Raw genomic sequence first — 19,886 nt, 5'->3', positions numbered from 1 at the left:
TGTGACCGCAGGTTTCCCCAACACAGGCACTTTTTACCACGATTAGCGTGGCGCTTTCAGCACTATGCTAATCGTGGCACAATGCTCATTGTTTTCAATGGGGGCTTTCAGAAAGCCGCCCCATTGTTGTGCTTTTCGAACGTTGCATGTTCTATTTTATGGGGGCGTTTTTAATGCTTCCAGCAATGCCTTAGTGTGCAGCTGGCCTCAAATACAGGACTCAAATGTATCTACACTTTTGTGACGACCTGTTTTATTGGGATTTATTTCGGGCACTATTTCATGTTTGCAAATGTCTTGTAGTGCCAAATCCTAAGAACCATGCCATTTTAGAAACTTTAATCCAGATAAGAGTTCTACGTGCTTCTTTGATACGGGGTTGGGTTATAATCAATGACCAAAGGGTCTGTATTAACCTAATTTTAATTCATCTTATGCCATACAACGCCTTTTTCAAGTATACATACATCAGATCACAAAAGCACACCTTTATAGCCATAGTCTACTTGCGTTCCATCCTGCACCAGATGCCGGTAGTGTGACATAATTAGATAGGGGGGAATTCTCCTCTGTTTGGTCACGTCGGACAGTTTGTGGAACGCTACGTGCATTCCCTTCAGAGACCTCTTGGTTGAAGTGCAGACGTGTGCTTCATAACGGGAACAGCGTGACGTCACGACAATGTGCCGATCAGCTGTGACACATCAATGAAAGTTATTTAAATAGATTCATAAATGTGGTGCTGTGGTTATAAGACATTTATGAATCTCCAAATAACTTCAAGAAGTCTCTGAATGGAATGCACGTTGCGGTCTATGTACTGCCCCACCTGACTAAATGGAGGAGAATGAATCCTCCGTCCATCTAATTATGTCACGCTACTGGTGCCTGGTGCAGGATGGAATGCAAGTACACTATGGCTATATATGTGTGCTTTTGTGATGTATGTATACTTGAAAAAGGCGGCGTATGGCATAAACTGAATTAAAATTAAGTTGATTAATACAGACCTATCTGTCATTGATTATAGCCTAACTTCGTATCCGAGGAGCGTGCAGAACTTTTTCGTTTATCTGGATTACATTTATCAAGACCCTGCCACTACAGATCTTGCACTCTCCTAGACACACCACCAGTACCCCTGGGCATCGCATGGGAAAAGAACTATACAAGCTAACTTGGACAACAGGTGCAGGTGGGAATCCCCATGCAACGCAATGCACCAAAAACGCAAGTTGCACTGCGTTGCGTTTTCTTACATTAGAAAGTCTCATTGACAATCACGTTAACAAAAACGTGTGTGTGTGTGTGTGTGTGTGTGAGTCCTTATAGTAAGGCACTGCGGCGCTGTTCTCATCATTTGTTGTATTTTAGAAACTATAGCCCTCAATAATTTGGTGTTGTAAATGATTTTGACCCCTAAGGTGTTTCACAGAATAAGAGCCTGCATACAAAAATAGTGGTTTTCTAATATGTAGGTTTAGATTACATTTTTCTTTTTCACAAGGAGTAAGGAGGAAAACTTCTAAAACACTCTAGCATTACTATACTTCTTAAAATTATATATATATAACACATTTTATTAATTCGTAAACTGTGGGCATCGAGCAGAGCTCCAACGGGGAAGGATGTTTGACTTTTGGAGTGCAGATTTTGCTGGAGCCTTTGCCTGTTAAGTCCCCTATTTGCAGAGCTGAGATTACCAGTACAAGGGAAATCCCCAAGTGACCCGTCATGGAAATCCTACTCGGAGCACTCAATGAAGTGAATGGGAGCTAAGGAAACGGTGCACTATGAAGTTTCAGTAACTCTACAATGGTACAGATTGAAAATTGTGAATTTATGACCGTTATGCTATTTCAGAGATCTGTTATGCCAATGAAGGCATGTACCTCATAAATTGCAAGGTCTGCTTCAGACAAGTGTAATAGCGATGCATTTCGGCATCTGTGATACGGATGTGTATCCTAGCCCGAGCACTAGTTTTACTGACCTGAATTCGGAGCATCATAGAGTCCTATCATGCCCCAAGTTAGTCAGTAAACCCCATGGTCAGTGTGGGACACACACCTGGATTACAGACACCAAATATGGCTGTAATACGCCCATCTATCTACTAGCGGTTGTGGTTAGCTTGGCAGCTCTTGAGTCCAAGTTTTCAGCCAGATGTCTCTGCTTATTTGCTTGCGGCACAAGATAACTTTGGAACTTAAATATGTAAATATATGGATCCTTTAAGAAAGGAGGTCATTAGAAAAGATTCATATTTCAACCCCTGCCAAACAGTGAAGTAAGTTTTAAAAGTGAGAGTGATGCAGCTTACATTTAACCCCTTCCTAATGTGCATCATGTAAGTACACTGAGTTATTGCTGTATGGAGTGGGCACTGGAACTCAGCCCACACCATACATGGCAGGTGTCAACTGGCAAAAACAAGTGTTATAAAAATAAATATGATGCCAATAAAAACTGGTTCTCGTCACGCAAATTGCACACCGTTACAATTTGTTTGAATGATCAATAAATGACACAGCGATGCGAAGTTCTGTCTTTTTGCTCTATTTTGATTTTAATGGGGTACATTTGGTTTCCATCTGCCTGGCAGGCATTTTCACAGAAGAAATAGCATAGTGTATAGTGCTATTTAATCCAGCATGTAAACAGAAGTCAGCCATAGGAATGGACTGTTTGTTGGCTATTCACCTCAACTTCCTTAGACCAGCAGGAAAGTTTTAATTGGCAGGAAATCTATATATTTTTGTAAACCTGGGGGTGTCTAGTCAAAAAAAAAAAAAAAAGTGTATATGTGGGCTAATCGAGGGGGACTTGACACCTAATTGTTTATACTGTAGAGGACACTGGTCGCACACACCAGCCGGGGCACTGGAGGTTGAGGGAGGACGATGCAGTGCCACCCACTCAGCAGTATAGCGGAGAGCGGCTCTCACAGCTCCTACATTGAAGTGCTGTACAGGAAAGTATAGCATGATGTGAGTGATACTAATTGGGGTGTGGGGGAACCATCTCATCCACACTCACTCCACCGTGCCCTGCACTCAGCAGTATCGTAGAAGGCGGCTCCTGCTACAGCAACCTGTGCATTTGACTCAGCTGCTTCTGCTTCACCAGAAGCAATATCCATCACAATGATGGGGTGTGTTAAAAACTGCTGTCAAACTCAGAGGCATTTTGTGAACGCATGTGTTAGAGCAGCCTTGCTTTGAATTAATTGAAGTTACACTTCTGTGTTAAAGATGTGTGTCTGGACACGCTGTGCTTCAAGAAACCCTGTGACATTACCAATGTTTGTTAATCCTGCACCTAAGGGCTTGTGTGGTGCATCCCACATATTGTAGATGACACGAACATTGTAGAACATAGATTTGATGAGCAATTCCTGAAGGTATTTGGTAAATTTCTTCAATAGTACGCCTCACTACATTCGTGGTTTTATTAACGACGTTTCAGAAACATTTGCAACCTCTCTTGTTACACCTGTTACTACCTGTTAAATTTGAAAGAATATGTTGGATGCCTCCTCTGCATTCCCCAGATAAACTTAATGTACTTGGGGGAAGACACATTTTTAGAGATCAAGCCCTCCTAAAAATAACTTGTGGTTCTTGTGGGATAATTCTCGACAGGTACGGTTCCTGGAAAAGGATGGGCCAATATGTTTTTAGAATCCTTCTAATAGTTGGATGTAACAGGTTATAAGTGGTGATGAAACAAAGATTCAATTTGTCCAAATCACTATCCGCTTCCCTTGTCGTTTCAAGGGCTTCCACTTGAGATTTGCTTTTTGCCCTATTGAAAGCTGCCTTTATCAGGCATTCATTAACACAACAGATACTCTAGTTATCAGTATCGGGGACGGTTAGGTCATCGCCTTATTCGATTTTTACTCAATCTAATTAAACTAACACCTATATAGTTATCACTTCAACATGTGGAGGTTTAGTTTATTTCACCTCTGATTGCTACATTGTAAATACATACCCTGACATGTTACACTTCCTAAACACACATTTGGCTACAATTTTTGCATTCATTTTATGCAGCTTTTTGAATCATTTTTAAAGAGGATTCTCATAATGTTTCTAATACCAATATCCTGCAACATCAATTAGCTTTTTTGAAAACAAGAAATTAGTTATGAGTAAATTTCATACTGCTATTTGTAGGACGTTTTTACGCCATGCATTAGGATATACAGTCACAAAGCATTGTTTTCCCAGCTTTTTTATTCTTTGATCTGACTAGATTATTGATGACAAGGCTTGTTCAATATCCAGTATTTACTATTCTATATTGCTTATTAGTGATTCAATCATGGTTATTTTTATATTTCCAATACTTTTTTTTTAAAGAGTTATTCAATTGATTCTGTCTATTATGGAATTATAAGTGTATTTATTCATTTTTCGGTACTATTTTCTTCTCTATACCTGAATTATGTTATTCCCTACTCCCTATGGTTTTATATGCATTTGCGTAGTGCATCTCCAGCGAGTACTGAGGAAGAGGTTCGAAAGTACAGCGTGATGTGTATGCTAAGCGGCTTCTGTGTCAAGTGGTCCCTGCTGCCCAAGCAAGGTGGATTGGGAGGGGGTGGAGGATGCTCACCTCTCAGATCCCTGGCTCCTATGCCTAGCTGCTCTTGCACTGGGGTGAAAGGAAAAGGTTGCATCATCCAATCGCATTGCACTCAGCAGTGTAGCAGAGAGCGGCTCCTGCTATTCTGAACCATGCTTTAACTGAGCTGCTTCTGACGCACTCAGCGCCCACATGGAAGCACTGTACAGGAATGTAGAGCATGGTGGGAGTAGAAAATATTGTAATGATATGTGCTAACAGTAAAATAAAAGTCTATGTAGGTTTAGGAAAACTTCCACAAGTGTCTACAGTGGTAGGCCGGTGGGGCAAGACCTAAAGGGATCTCAACGTTGGTTTGTCTGAGGGTATTCTGTGTATTCATAATAGCTGATGCCTTTGAATTATACCTATTATTCCTAATACCACTGAATAATTTTCAGGAACATGGATATTATATATAGTGTGCAGTTGTTGTCATTGGACAATAACTCTACTCTTAAAAGTGTTTTCCAGGGTTCCCCCTCGCCCTCTGGGATGCAGTGGGTTCGCAGCGGAAGCTGCTGCTCCGACCCCTGTGTAAGGGCCGGCGCTTGTATTTGTAGGCGCAGCTACCCCGTTGTATCCCAGTGTGTACACTATTATGGTTAGTAAGAGGACTACGCGTTTGGGACAAGACACAAGTTTAAAGCCAAGCAGACTGATATATAGTTTATGGGGAAATATTCAGTAGATCTTATTTTATTTGTTTAAACCTCTGCACATCCTGGTACAAAGTGTCCAGTAGGTGGTCCTATATACAGTCATACATAGCTGATAGCCCTGCCCACTGGACTGGTCAGCACAGAATAAGCAGCGATATAAGTGAATAAAACACAAGCTATCCGTCTGCACGGCTCCACCTGCTCTATAATATGATTCCTGCAGTTTGGACAGCGTGTTCCATTGGACAGATTTACTATAAGAAAAATAAAAGTCCCTTTTACATCACAACTTCCCCCCTGACACACCTACATTAGACATACCGGTAGAAGTTGGCAAAAGTGTTAATTTTACTGAGAGAGACCTCTTGGCATAAGCATATTGTCCATTGCATTGTGGACATCTGTCTCCTGCAACTAAAGTTACTATGTTTCTTTGCAAATGTATAAATTTCCTATCCCATAAGTGTCCATGTCCACGGTAAGGTCATGTGCAGAGATTCTATAGAGTGACATATGGAGTCCCTGGGGGTATATATTATGGATCCATGAACATGCAGTGTGCCTTGTGATATTCTCCCCTATTACCTCCGTAATGCAGCATATGTTATAGAAAAGCTACAGTCGGAAACCGAGAAACATTACTAGGTAGAAGTCTATGTGCGGCTTGTTTTGTGTCTTACAGATCCATAAGATAGCCAAGTCCAAGAAGCCTAAGACTGCAGTCTTTTTTTTAAGATACAATGTACAGATTTTCTATTGGAACAGAAGGTAATTAATTTTAAAAGTAATTGTCATTTAATTCTCTTTTCCATAACTCCATAATATAAGCTATGATAATAGACTTTGTAGTATAGCTTATTTCAGAAAAATGCCCTGCTGTCCACTCATCAGTGACTCCTTTCCCTTCCACCTTCCTCCTGCACTAAGCATTCACTGGAAAAATCAGTCTATAGAAATACACAGAGATCAAGTTACAGCGGCAGCCAACAGAAGTCTATAAAGAGAGAAGTGCATCAGGGGGATGGAACCGCTTGAGGGAGACACACAGATGCTGCTGCAGCTTCTAGGAAGTGTTGTATCTCACCTTAGCTCCACTGCTGGATAATGTCCTCCATGCTGCAGGATTTTGAGAGGGGGGGGGGGGGGTGCTAAAGATAGAGAACAAAGGATTTGGCTCCACTGTCTGCTGTGTATGATAGACATGGTACCAGATAAACTCAGCGCACTCTGGAGTTAAGCTCAGGTAAAGCTTGACAGAAATTGAGCTAACAGAGGGGTGAAACTGCTAAAAATGCAGGTGCGCAGGATACAAGTCATGTAATAACCATATATAGTGTTGTTCCTCATGTGCACAAATAATGGCTTATACTGAAAATTCACCGAGAATGATAGGGACACTCTAAAGCTTAAAACATAACATCAGTCCATCAGCGAGAGGTAGTATACTTATAAAAACACGGGCATCCCTTAAGATGGCTTCATTCATCTGCTGTATGCTTTGCACCTTATCCGTCATGGAGTTCTTTGTCAGGACCGCTCCGTTGCACAAAACCTGAAAACAATTTGCGGCTTAGTTTTTTTCCATAACTTTGAAGTAAAACTACAATACTGTGTACAGCTATATACCTATTTCACCTCTCTAGTCTCCTCACTATCCCACAACCCTAAACGGCTCTTTGATACTTTTCACTCCCTTCTCAGCCCTAAACCACAGCCCCCGGTGACAGATCTCAGTGCCGAAGAGCTGGCTGCTTATTTCAAAAAGAAAATTGATGACATCCGTCAGGAAATAACTTCCCAACCCCAGACTAGCCCTGACCCTAGTCTTGTCAGCACTGCATCTAGCTCCTGCTCACTGTCTGTACTCAGACCAGTGACAGAGGAAGAAGTCTCCAAATTGCTCTTCTCTGCTCGCCCCACCACCTGCGCTAGCGACCCCCTCCCCTTACACCTCCTCTGTTCCTTCTCCCCAGTGGTCATCTCACCACTATATTCAACCTCTCTCTGACCTCTGGCATCTTTCCCTCTTCTTTCAAACACGCCATCATATCCCCACTGCTAAAGAAGCCGACTCTGGACGCGACTGATGCTGCCAACTACCGACCTATCTCAAACCTCCCCTTCATCTCCAAACTACTAGAACGGCTGGTTTACTCCCGCCTTGTAAGCTATCTATCAGAGCACTCTCTCCTAGACCCCCTACAGTCTGGCTTTCGACCTCAACACTCGACAAACTGCCCTTACAAGGGTATCCAATGACCTACTGACAGCCAAATCGAGGGGCGATTACTCCCTACTGATCCTCCTCGACCTCTCCGCAGCATTTGACACTTGACCACAAACTCCTCCTCAGTATGCTACGCTCCATTGGCCTAAAGGATACTGCCCTCTCCTGGTTCTCTTCCTACCTATCTGACCGCTCTTTCAGTGTCTCCTTTGCTGGCTCTACCTCCCCTCCTCTTCCCCTTGCTGTTGGGGTCCCCCAGGGCTCTGTCCTCGGCCCCCTTCTTTTCTCTATCTACACAGCCCCTATTGGACAAACCATCAGAAGATTTGGCCTCCAATACCACCTGTATGCTGACGACACCCAGCTATACACCTCTTCCCGTGACATCTCTGCACCTTTACTCCAAAACATCACTAACTGTCTGTCCGCTGTCTCTAACACCATGTCCTCTCTCTACCTAAAACTAAACCTCTCTAAAACTGACCTGCTGGTATTTCCACCCTCCACTAACCGACCTCTTCCTGACATCTCCATCTCAGTGTGTGGCGCCACCATAACTCCTAGACAACATGCCCGCTGCCTTGGAGTCATATTTGATTCTGATCTCTCTTTTACCCCCTACATCCAATCTCTGGCCCGAACATGTCAGCTGCACCTCAAGAATATCGCAAGAATCCGCTCTTTTCTCACTGTGGACACGCTAAAAACGCTTACTGTTGCTCTCATCCACTCCGGCTCGATTATTGCAACTCGTTGCTGATCGGCCTCCCCTGCACCAGACTCTACCCTCTCCAATCCATCCTGAATGCGGCAGCCAGGCTCCTCTTCCTGTCCAGCCGCTACTCGGATGCCTCTGCCCTGTGCTAGTCACTGCACTGGCTGCCCGTTAAATACAGAATTTAATTTAAACTCGCCACCTTCATCCACAAAGCCCTCCACAGTGCAGCGCCCCCCCTATATCACCTCCCTCATCTCAATCCATCAACCAGCCTGGGCTCTCCGCTCTGCTAACGAAACCAGACTGAGCGCCCCTTTAATTCGAACTTCTCATTCCCGCCTCCAAGACTTCTCCAGAGCAGCACCGGTCCTCTGGAACGCACTACCAAAGCCTACCCGAGCAATCCAGGACTCGCAGAACTTCAGGCGTGCTCTAAAAACGCACCTCTTCAGGGAGGCATACCGAATTCCCTAAACCAAACCCCTCAGTACTCCGCCTGATAACATGCTCCCTGACCTACTGACTGCAATCCCTGCTAGCCATCATAAACCGCTCCTGCAGTCACTGTTTCTGCCGTCACACGGCTAAATGTCTGACCATTGTTTATGTGTATAGCACCCCTCTTTCTCCACCTCGCCATACAGTGCACATCTCCTGCCCCTTTACCTTCTGTATCACCCCATTACTTGTAGTATGTAAGCTCGTTGGAGCAGGACCCGCACCCCTATTGTTTCCATCAATTGCTTACTTTGTAACCGTGTTTCTGTAATGTTTGTCTTTCTGTATCCCCTGTCTATGTAAACGCTGCGGAATATGTTGGCGTTATAGAAATAAAGTTTATTATTATTATTATATACCTCATCAGCTGCTTTCTGTATAAGGGCCCTTTTACATGGGATGACCTCTCGGACGCAGATGCCTGACAGTTTGTCCAAGCGATTATCTTTCCTGTGCATTTACACAGGAACCAACATTGCTCAGTGAATAGAGGCGAGTGGCCCAAGGATTGTTTCGTCTGTCCGTCCCATTCATAGTAAGCAGGCCGTCGTTTATAAGTGACCGACTGCCTGTTTACACATCCAATTCACCGTTCAGTCTTATGAATGCAAAAAATGAATAACGAATGAGAAGTTGACGAATTCTTGTTCATCGTTCAGGCAAAGCTGCATTTATACTGAGCGATAATATTTCATGTAGGAACATGAGCAATTTATCGCCCCATGTAAAAGGGCCCTTATGTATTCTCTATTATGCGCAGGCCATGAACTTACCCCATCTATCGCCAGTATTCCTCTGCTCTTCAACAGACGTAGACACTTCTCATAGTATTTTCGGCAATGTGTTTGACCAGCCATATTTATAAAGATTAAGTCAAATGTCTCGGCTTCCCCAGCAGATATGAAGTCATCTACACAAAAGAGAGTTCAACAGAAGCAATATGATATGAGAGGTTCACTTGACTGGTTGTTTGTTTATTACTAGAGATGAGCGAGTATACTCGCTAAGGCACATTACTTGAGCGAGTAGTGCCTTAGCCGAGTATCTCCCCACTCGTTTCTAAAGATTCGGGGGCCGGCGGGGGTGACAGGGGAGCGGGCGGGAGAGAGGGAGATCTCCCCGTCCCCGAACCTTTAGAGACGAGCGGGGAGATACTCGGCTAAGGCTCTACTCGCTCGAGTAATGTGCCTTAGCGAGTATACTCGCTCATCTCTATTTATTACATTTATGATGATATATTCCTTTTTCTGAGCTTTCGCTTATAGTTTGCAATTGAAGAAATGTCTCAAAATGTATCCATTTCCAAATTGTGCCCTTTGCAAGAGAGAGAATTCAGAAGTAAATCATGAGCAGCGACTGTTTTAGAGCAATCACAACTCTCTCTTCACAGAATGCCAACACATGAAACTGCTCACACCTAATACTCAAAATCGATGTCACTCCATGGGAGCAATATATATATTACGAATTCTAATTCATTGACATGCTGCGGTTTACAGAAATCGTGGCAAAATTAAGCAGATTTGCTATTATTATGGAGCATTTGCTGCAAAAACTGCTACATGACTGCGAAATGTGAATAATTCTTTGGCCAATTGCTTCAGATATGATTCACTTTACAGTAATACAACTTTTGGGACCATGGCGATCCATGAATAGACCACATTTTGCATACAGCTGTAACAATTGTAATACATTGTAGTTACGCAATCCTAGTAATTCCATGCTAAATAAGCACAAAAAAGCAATGTTTCCAGTACGACCATCTCAGATCTTCACAAAATTTGGTAGGATGGTAGAGGCATAAAGTAACTGACAGATGTAACATTTTAGCCCTCAGTGATATTAGATTCACCAACTGCAACTTCATTATTAGAGATGAGCGAACGTACTCGTTTCGAGTAATTACTCGATCGAGCACCGCGATTTTTCGAGTACTTCAGTACTCGGGGGGAAAAGATTTGGGGGGTGCCGGGGGGGGGGGGAGGCGTGGTGGCGCGGGGGGTAGCAGCGGGGAACAGGGGGGAGCCCTCTCTCTCTCCCTCTCCCCCCACTCCCCGCTGCAACCCCCCACTCACCCACGGCACCCGCCGAATTTTTTCGCCTGAGTACGGAAGTACTCGAAAATCGCGGTATTCGGGCGAAAAAGGGGCGTGGCCGAGTACGCTCGCTCATCTCTATTCATTAACACTGTTAAAATAAGTTTAGATTTACACTGTGTAAGAGCCCAGTATAATGTGGTTAAGCTCCAATGTGGCTTAGTGGTTAGCACTGTTGCTTTGAAGTGCTGGGGTCATTGGTTCAAATGTGACCAATGACAACATCTGTAAGGAGTTGGTATGTTCTCTCCTTTTTGTGAATGTGTTATATAAGGTGATTATTATAAAGAAACACAAACATAAGGAGAAGATACAAACTCCACCCAGACAGTGTCCTTGGCCAAATTTGAACTTAGGACTCTAGCACTGTCCGGTAATAGTGCTAACCACTGAGCCACAGTGCTTTTCTCTCTTTCTTTCGCCTTCTTTTTCCTCTGGCAGAGGAAGGGAGGAGGAAATAGCAGTCTGGTGACTCAGAGGTTTGCACTGTTGCCTTGCTATGCTGGGGCCTTAGGTTTCTACTGTTTCGATTTGCTCAACACTACTCCTGTTCCCAAAGCCATACCAAAACGAATCTTACACCAATGAGAGGTTACACTCACCTGTATAACACACCTATCTGAACATACACTTTTTTAGGTCTTCAAATTCAAGCTTTTTATTGTGACCTTGAAATTAAAAACTTAATATTTATTTTAAAATAATTTTGTTGTGGCAAAGGTGCTCTTTTAGCTTAAAAGCGAGCCCAAGATGAAATTTCTACAATAATTAATAGTTATGAATCTTTGGAATTTTTCCACAGTAAAATCCGCTGTGTGAACATACCCTTAGGTCGTATTCACACAAGCGCAAGCGTATTTGCTCCATGTTTTTATGCATCGAGTGTTATGTATTTGCATGCGCTACTATGTTTTTACTTCACTTTTTGTGCATACAAGGCGCGTGCAATTGCCCGCACAAAAAAAACCAAACACCAATGATCACAGCTATAGAGATGGGCAATTAGTTTAACCCCTTAACGACATGGCCTATTTTGAGTTTAAGGAAGCAACGATTTTTGGCGGATCTCTATTTTTCAAAAGCCATAACTTTTTTATTTTTCTGTCGACGCGGCCGTATAAGGGCTTGTTTTTTGCGTGGCGAACTGCAGTTTTCATCGGTGCCACGTTTGGGTACATAGACTATATCGTAAAACTTTTATTATTTTTTTTATGATAACAGGGAGAGAAAACGCATCTATTCTGCCATAGATTTGTTTGTTTTTTTTACAGGGTTAATCATGCAGCATAAATGACACAATACATTTTTTCTGCAGGCTGGTACGATTACAACGACACCAAAATTCTTATTTTTTTTCGGTTTTTCTACTTTTTTTGCAATAAAAACCCTTTTTTTGGCAATTTTTTTTCCTCGATCACTGCATTCAAAGTCCTGTAACTTTATTTTTTTATGTACGGAGCTCTCTGAGGGCTTATTTTTTGCGAGACGAACTGTAGTTTTTATTGGTACCATTTTGGGGAATATACGGCTTTTTGATCACTTTTAGGGAGGCAAAATGCTAAAAATTAGCATTTTGCCTCTTTTTTACGCTTTTTGCCTTACAAAATAAAAAGCATGTTCAACTTTTTGTACACGTCGTTACGGACGCGTCAATACCAAATATGTGCAATTTTAATTTTTTTAACCTTTTTTTAATGCTAATATTAGAAAAAGCACAAAAGTTTTTTTTTTAAACGTTTTTATTTTACATTTTTTACAAAATTTGAGTCCCTTTGAGGGACAGCACAGCACTTATGATCGCTGTGATAAGGCATGGCAGGGCTACTGCCCTGCCATGCCCTATCGCTTATACAGCGATCCTAGGCATTGGCACTACAGGACGCCAGTGTCTCGCGTCCTGTTGCCATGGCGATAGGCCGGGCTCTCGCGATAACATCTGACTACACGCAGAGATTTTGAAAGTCACAGGGAATTAATTTGTATAACATACGGTTGCCTGTACCGGAGATAGCGCATGCCGGCTGTGGGTAATGCATGCGTACATATTACTGCAAGTTACAAGTACAGGTGCTGCACGGCAATTAGCAGTAAACCACGAGCTATACGCACAGCTGGACGTACGGCTCCCCAAAATGTTACACTGTGTCTCAGCTGATTGGTAAATAAGGAGCAAGTCACCTGTTAGTGAATTAATTACCCAGTGTTTGCTCTTCAGACTTCCCATTTACCTGAATCCTGCTCTCTATTCCAGCCTGCAAAGGAAAGTAGATGAAAAAGAAATGCGGTTAATTGTCACCAATCACATATATACAGATGCAGCAGTCACATTGTTTTGTCATGATAAATTGAAGTAGCCTGCACTTGGGGGGTAATCTATAGTGCCGGTGGGACATCCGCACATTTCTTGCATTACACGCTTGCCTTTTTTACAGTATAATCACATGTAACAGTATTACAATAGCTTAAACCGCATATGTGGTTTTACAATGAAGCAAACATTTACTTTACACCTATGAAAACCATTTGATCAATTACCGCATCTCAAAACCGCATCCAACTGCTGTGTGAATGCGCACTAAGGGATTTTGTGTGGCATTTCTGTTTTTCCAAAAGTGAAGATATTTGGCTAGATATTTGGTAGGATGTTACAAAAAATTGTAAGAATGTCTACATGTAGTGGCCCAGACTTATAGGCCACTTCAGAATGTATTTCATGTTTGTCATGTGCATTTGTATTGTCAGCAAGTCCTGTATGCATAAAGTGTATGTAGTGCACCTCTGCAGCACTGAAAGGGTTAATGTCTGGAAATGTATCATTTTGTGTTGTGAGTTTGTGGTCACCTGACCATGCTTTATATTAATGTTTGCAAAATGTGAGTGCAAGTCAGTCTAAAGGCCCAATGATGATCGCTCAAACGTCATTTTGAGTGACCGTTTTGAGCGATCATTTTGCATAAACTCTTAAGTAGCTACTTAAGAGTTTATTAGCATGCAAATGAAGCGTTTTGCTGAATGCAGATAACAGCTGGAGGTCTGTTATCAAAATTCAGCTGCTTTGTTCTCGAGTGGGACTGTAGCTGAAAGAATGCTATCAGCGCCATACCGCTGAGAACTCAGCGTGCAGTCTTGATAAAACACATCACTGACTTCAAGCTTGCTTGAAGTCTGCGATGAATGAATAGTGCAGGAAAAGTGCACGATGGGCACACGTTTAGATGCAGTGATTATCGCTCACAAGATGGCTTTTGAGCGAATCATGTCTAAATGGGCCTTAAGTCTGAGTCAGTCTTAGGCCTAGTGCCCACGGCTGTGACGGGCTCCGCAAGCGAAATTCCGCAGCAGAGTCAGTCACGGCGCCCCCCAGAGACCCCATACTTATCTCTGGACCCGCTGCCCAACATCCCACATGATGCTCCGGCACGCATGCGCAGTACAGCACATTACGCATCGGCAGCGTCATGTGACGCGGCCAACGGTGGGCGGCGAAGCGTTTTCACGCTATCTTCCGCTGTGCTATAGCGGAAGATAGCATGACAGACGGCTTCCATTGACTGCAATGGAAGCCGTCCGCGGGTGATAACAGGTGCTTTCACAGGGCAGAATTCCGCACCGTGAGCATTGTGCTATTAGGTTCAATAGAACCTAATAGCTGCGGGGCAATGCGGCAGAAATCCGCCCGTGGGAATTAGGTCTAAGTGAGTTAGCTCTGTGCAGACTGACTAGACTGATTCAGACTGCACACTCTAGCTAAGACACTTGAAATATCTGTTGATGTGTCTTTGAAGCGCTGTGGAAGTGAGAATGGAAGAAGCTTAAAATTATGGCCCGTCTTCCTTGGACATCTCTGATCTCAGGAGACCTCGGGATAACTACAAGCCTCTGTGAGAAAGGGGAGTTCGCCATGGAGCACTGAAAGGCGTCTGAAAGAGCAAGTGTTGAGACAGGTTGAGAGTCCGGAGAAGAAAGAAGTGTGTTGTTTTCCAGGAGCAGAGCTACACATATAACTAGGACTGTGGGCCCGATATTCATCCTGTGTTCTGCCTCCCTGTCTCGCCACCAATTCTGCCTAAACCAGTGCTGTGCTCTGGCTTATGTACTGTTGAACTGTTTAGTTTTGGCATTCCAAGTAAAACAACACTGATGACCTTTCCCGTCTTTGTTTTCAACTTTACTCTGTGTGTGTGGACTATCATTTTATCATCCAGCTTCACCACAGAGGAAGGAACGGTGAAGTCACCAGTGACAACCCAAAGGAAGAACCAAGGTAACTTAGTGCCCGGTTACCCACTACTTTAAAGGGGTTGTCTCGCGGCAGCAAGTGGGGTTATACACTTCTGTATGGCCATATTAATGCACTTTGTAATATACATCGTGCATTAAATATGAGCCATACAGAAGTTATTCACTTACCTGCTCCGTTGCTAGCGTCCCCGTTGCCATGGTTCCGTCTAACTTCGGTGTCTTCTTGCTTTTTTAGACGCGCTTGCGCAGATGCATCTTCTCCCTTCGGCTGGTCTTGGAAGCATCAGCGTTTTGGCTCCGCCCCCTTTTCGCGTCATCGCGTAGCTCTGCCCCATGATGTGTGCCGGTTCCAGCCTCCTGATTGGCTGGAATCGGCACATGACGGGGGCGGAGCTACGCGATGACGCGAAAAGGGGGGCGGAGCCAAAACGCCGATGCTTCCAAGACCAGCCGAAGGGAGAAGATGCATCTGCGCAAGCGCGTCTAAAAAAGCAAGAAGACACCGAAGTTAGACGGAACCATGGCAACGGGGACGCTAGCAACGGAGCAGGTAAGTGAATAACTTCTGTATGGCTCATATTTAATGCACGATGTATATTACAAAGTGCATTAATATGGCCATACAGAAGTGTATAGACCCACTTGCTTTCGCGAGACAACCCCTTTAAAAGCCTGCCCGCAGCCCTGCTGGACTTGTTCCTGGCTACCCTTCGGGTGGGAGACAGTAGTGCAACCGTGACAAGGCCTGCAGCTCATTCTTGCTGCCTCTTAGGCTAGGGCCGGCTCCTCGGACGCTGCATACACACACACAGATTTGGTTTGGGGCATTTTTGAGGCTTTTTTAGATGGATCAAAAGGGCCTAAAAGAAGTGACAATGTGAAGAGGAGCGGTCGACTCTCCCAACTTGTCTATTTCAGGAAACAACAATTCTGGAGCATCTTTCCTCATAATTGGATGGGGGAGGGTAACGACTGAATTGGTAACCCCCAATCATCAATCTGTTTATAAATTTCAAGGATGAATAACCAAGAAATGGAGCCACATTACTAAAAGTTACTAAGTTACTTGCACCAGTCTTCTGTGTTAGGACAAGTCACATATTTTGGCAGATGCTATACTTGCAATAACATTTTCAAGTTTTCTTTGTTTTTTTTATTTCACGGTATAGCTCCACCAACTGAGGTGGACATCAGTACCATGAGAAACATGTCAGTGGTAGAATATCATTATCAAAAGACTGTAGATATCAGATCCTAAAGGGTTTTTCCATGCAAAATCAGTATTGGTCATCAATTCCGGACCGGCTCAGGAACCAACAGTTCAGCTGCTCAGGCGCCCGCTGTGAGTGCCACAACACAAGGGGTATGGAGCAGCTGCATATTGCTCCAAGTTCCGTGTAGTGGCCAGCAGTGGTAAAAATTAAAATCAATGAGAGTTTCGCTTGCAATTACAAGCGCCAGCCATTACACAGTGGTCAGAGAGATCTGCTTCCACTTTGTGCCCTGTGTGTTGTGGCACTGATAGCGGGCACCTGAACAGCTGATCTGGTAGGATTCTAAGCACTGGACTGGAGCTAAGCAATTACTGATAACCTATCCTGAGCATAGGTTGTCAATAACATTTGCCTGGAAAACCCCTTAATGTTACAAGAGGTAAGTTCACATCCAGGCAGGTTGGTAGTTAACACAACAAAGCGTAAACTTATGTCCTGTGGATGGCAGGGCCTCAGCAGTAAGCTCACACCATTCCACTGCAGGAGCCAGCCGTGCTCAATGCCAGCCTCCGGCTGCATCAGCGGGGATTGGTAAGAAAAAAATTCCAGAAACAAAGACGCGATTTTGCAGTGACTGCCAGTGTAAAGGAGCCCTAATTGTGACCTGTAAAATTACAAGTAGGATAACCTGCATGAGCTCCTTACTGCAGACATTGCCAGACGTCCCACTGCTGTACTGGGATCATAAGTAGGTACCTACCTCTCTCCAAAATTGTCTTGCATGACTCACATCTTCTGCATCTCGGACGTGGGATATTAGTTTTCCATCAGATGGCAACACCAGGGCAAGGACCAAGGGGTTGTAGCCGTAGCTGCACCCTATGATAGACAAGAGGAGTTTTCAGATGGATCTCAACAGCCTGAAGATAGACCAGGCTCCCAAAAATTCTATGGAGCACCTTCATCCCAACAGGAAAGAAGTGCTGGCACAAAAATGGCGTAAACATTAATATATGGTGTCTGGCTAGCAACCTGTATCTGTCCTCCACGATACGGTTCTACTGCAGATTAGAAAGGATTTCAAATATTCTGCTGTTTCCCTGCATCATGGACATACTGATGCAATGCAGAGCTTCTATAAGGTAAAACAGTGTGACGCCATCAGTACTGGCCACATCGCTGCTGCAATGTGGCTATGTGTAACCTCACCCTTATGGGTGGCATTGTGCTCTTTGATTTTTAGCTCATGGTCATGGCACACATTGCGGATCTTGTTTTACTGTGAATTGCTGTGGTTTATGTAATGATCTTCACCTATGCTGGCTGTGGCTCTGTGGTAAAACTGCCTGCCGTAAACAGTACTCACCCCATAGTGTGAGCCGCTCCTCAACCCCCAACAGTCACATGAAAATTGGAAAAACACTCCCAAAGATGTCACTTTTTTAATTGTAAATTTTGAATTTGTTTCATGTAAATATATTTGGCGCAGAACTCAGTCGCCATAAGTGCATTTTTAACCCATTAGGCTAGTTTCACATGGGCAAGCGCAATATCGCATTCGCCAATGTGCGAGGTACTTGTGGATGTGAGGCGTTTTTGTGTCAAAAATGCCTCCCATCACTTCGGTGACGTTGCAATCCTCTGGCATGGCTTTCAGCCGCGGCGGAGGATCAACAACTGGTTTCCTTTGTTTTCAATAGGAAACCTCGTATCGCTCTCACGTGTACATAGCACGCCGTGCAATGTGTTTTCTGGCTCCATTGAAAACAATGGTCGAGAAGTTCCGAGGGAACGCTCAAAGATAGTTCATTCTGCAATTTTTGCCTGCACTGCGGTGCAAGAAAAAAGAATAAATAAAAATCACACATATATATGACCCCATTCAAAAGAATAACGTTGGTATTAGTGCGAGATTTGTACATCTTGCAATGCAGAAATCCTGTGCACTTTTCACAGCAGTGTGAAAATGGCCTCAGTGACGAAACTAATTTTAGCCTTAAGAACCAGAAACGGAGCTGCAGCCGTTTGAAGTTGAACAAAATCAATTTGTCCAAAACCCACCCACAATATACGATACAAGGTATCACACAACTTGATTTTACATTGACATGATTTTAAATGTTACTCTTGGGAAACCTTCATCTCTGTTGTGGCATTAATAATGCACTTCACAGATATAGATTAAAATTAATAGCTTTTATTAACAACTAATTAAAATTAGGGCCACATACATCATATAACAAAACAAACGTGGACTGACAACATAGATCATGCTCAATAACCCAGTGACCGGGTGGTGTGAGGGTATCAATTCCCCTCCAGTAGCCAGTCAAGTTAGACCCTATTAGCAATATTAGGGGACTGGGTCACTAGTCTATAGCGGCACGTCACATTACGTGGAGTAGTCAAAAAGTGTCAGATTTCCAGTCTTAGGTAGTAGAGTAACTCAAATATTCCTATTTATGGTTCAGGACTGGAGGCTAGCTGACTGTTCGTGTTGCCGCTTAGATATTTCAATATACCTTTACACAGTAGGGATTATGTAACTTATCGGAGACCACACCTAGTCGCACTGAGACACCGGTTGGGGTGTATTAGTCTCAAAGCGAGTAGGTGGGAGTTAAACGTCCCAATACCTCCCCACAGGAGAGATGTCAGGAGGCAGAGATTTATCTCCTAAAGCGCATTCTATATCATGCCCATATATGTCATGGGGCTATTCCAGATGGACCATATGGTCCAAGCACAATAGCTCTGGAATCGTCTTCTGTTATTAATTAAGGACAGGAAAAGCCTATAGAGGATAATCAGGCTCTTGGTCCATAAAAGATCCCTATTGCGGGAATAAATCAAGTGTCCCAATGCGCTTATGTGGGTTAGCAGCAATACCCAGAATGCAAGGCAATGCTGCGTTACCCCACTAGCTAGGGGAGGTATAGTGCAGGTGGAGGAAAGGAGAAAAGGTGTAGCGCCTGTGGCTCTGATGGTGAGCGGCTGGCAATCACCAAGGTCCTGAGCCAGGGCAGGTAGAGGAGTCTTAGGAGAATTCTGCTTTAATCAATGACAAAGTCTAACTTTCTAAAGGACTACCAACAAGGGTCTGAATCACCGTGATAGGACAAATAGGGATAACCACGCATATTTCAGGGCGATCATCGGCCCCGCTCCTGAGGAACCGCCCCAGACAGGGACGGAGAAACGCGTCGAGCAACTACCCCACTTCTAACGTTGAAACACGCAAAAACACCTGAGCGATTACTTACCTTTGAGTAATTACTCCACTTCTAACGTTGAAACACGCAAAAACATCTGAGCGATTACTTACCTTTAATGGTGAAACATATAAAAACATCTGACCAGTTACATAAATCCCTACTGTGTAAAGGTATATTGAAATATCTAAGCGGCGACACGAACAGTCAGCTAGCCCTTAGTCCTGAACCATAAATAGGAATATTTGAGTTACTCTACTACCTAAGACTGGAAATCTGACACTTTTTGACTACTCCACGTAATGTGACGTGCCACTATAGACTAGTGACCCAGTCCCCTAATATTGCTAATAGGGTCTAACTTGACTGGCTACTGGAG

The 19,886-nt window shown here is 43.7% G+C and overlaps 1 protein-coding gene across 2 annotated transcripts in view; it reads right to left on the bottom strand.

Moving 5' to 3' along the window:
- Nucleotides 1-6,069: 6,069 nt before the first annotated feature.
- Nucleotides 6,070-19,886, bottom strand: part of COMTD1 (catechol-O-methyltransferase domain containing 1) — a 31,830-nt gene continuing 18,013 nt past the window's right edge. The window contains exons 4-7 of one of the 2 annotated variants that reach the window (XM_066600380.1): nt 17,056-17,174; nt 13,037-13,091; nt 9,514-9,650; nt 6,070-6,849 (exon numbers count right to left, since the gene is read on the bottom strand). In XM_066600380.1, the coding sequence (XP_066456477.1) occupies nt 6,697-6,849; nt 9,514-9,650; nt 13,037-13,091; nt 17,056-17,174 (464 nt within the window). In that variant the 3' untranslated portion in view covers nt 6,070-6,696. The remainder of the gene's footprint in view (nt 6,850-9,513; nt 9,651-13,036; nt 13,092-17,055; nt 17,175-19,886) is intronic. The other variant, XR_010792587.1, reaches the window with a different exon arrangement.

Source organism: Eleutherodactylus coqui, chromosome 4 (assembly GCF_035609145.1).
Source record: "Eleutherodactylus coqui strain aEleCoq1 chromosome 4, aEleCoq1.hap1, whole genome shotgun sequence".
Lineage (NCBI taxonomy): Eukaryota > Metazoa > Chordata > Amphibia > Anura > Eleutherodactylidae > Eleutherodactylus > Eleutherodactylus coqui.
Note: the sequence above shows the minus strand (reverse complement) of the source record. Positions and strands in the feature narration are given on the sequence as shown.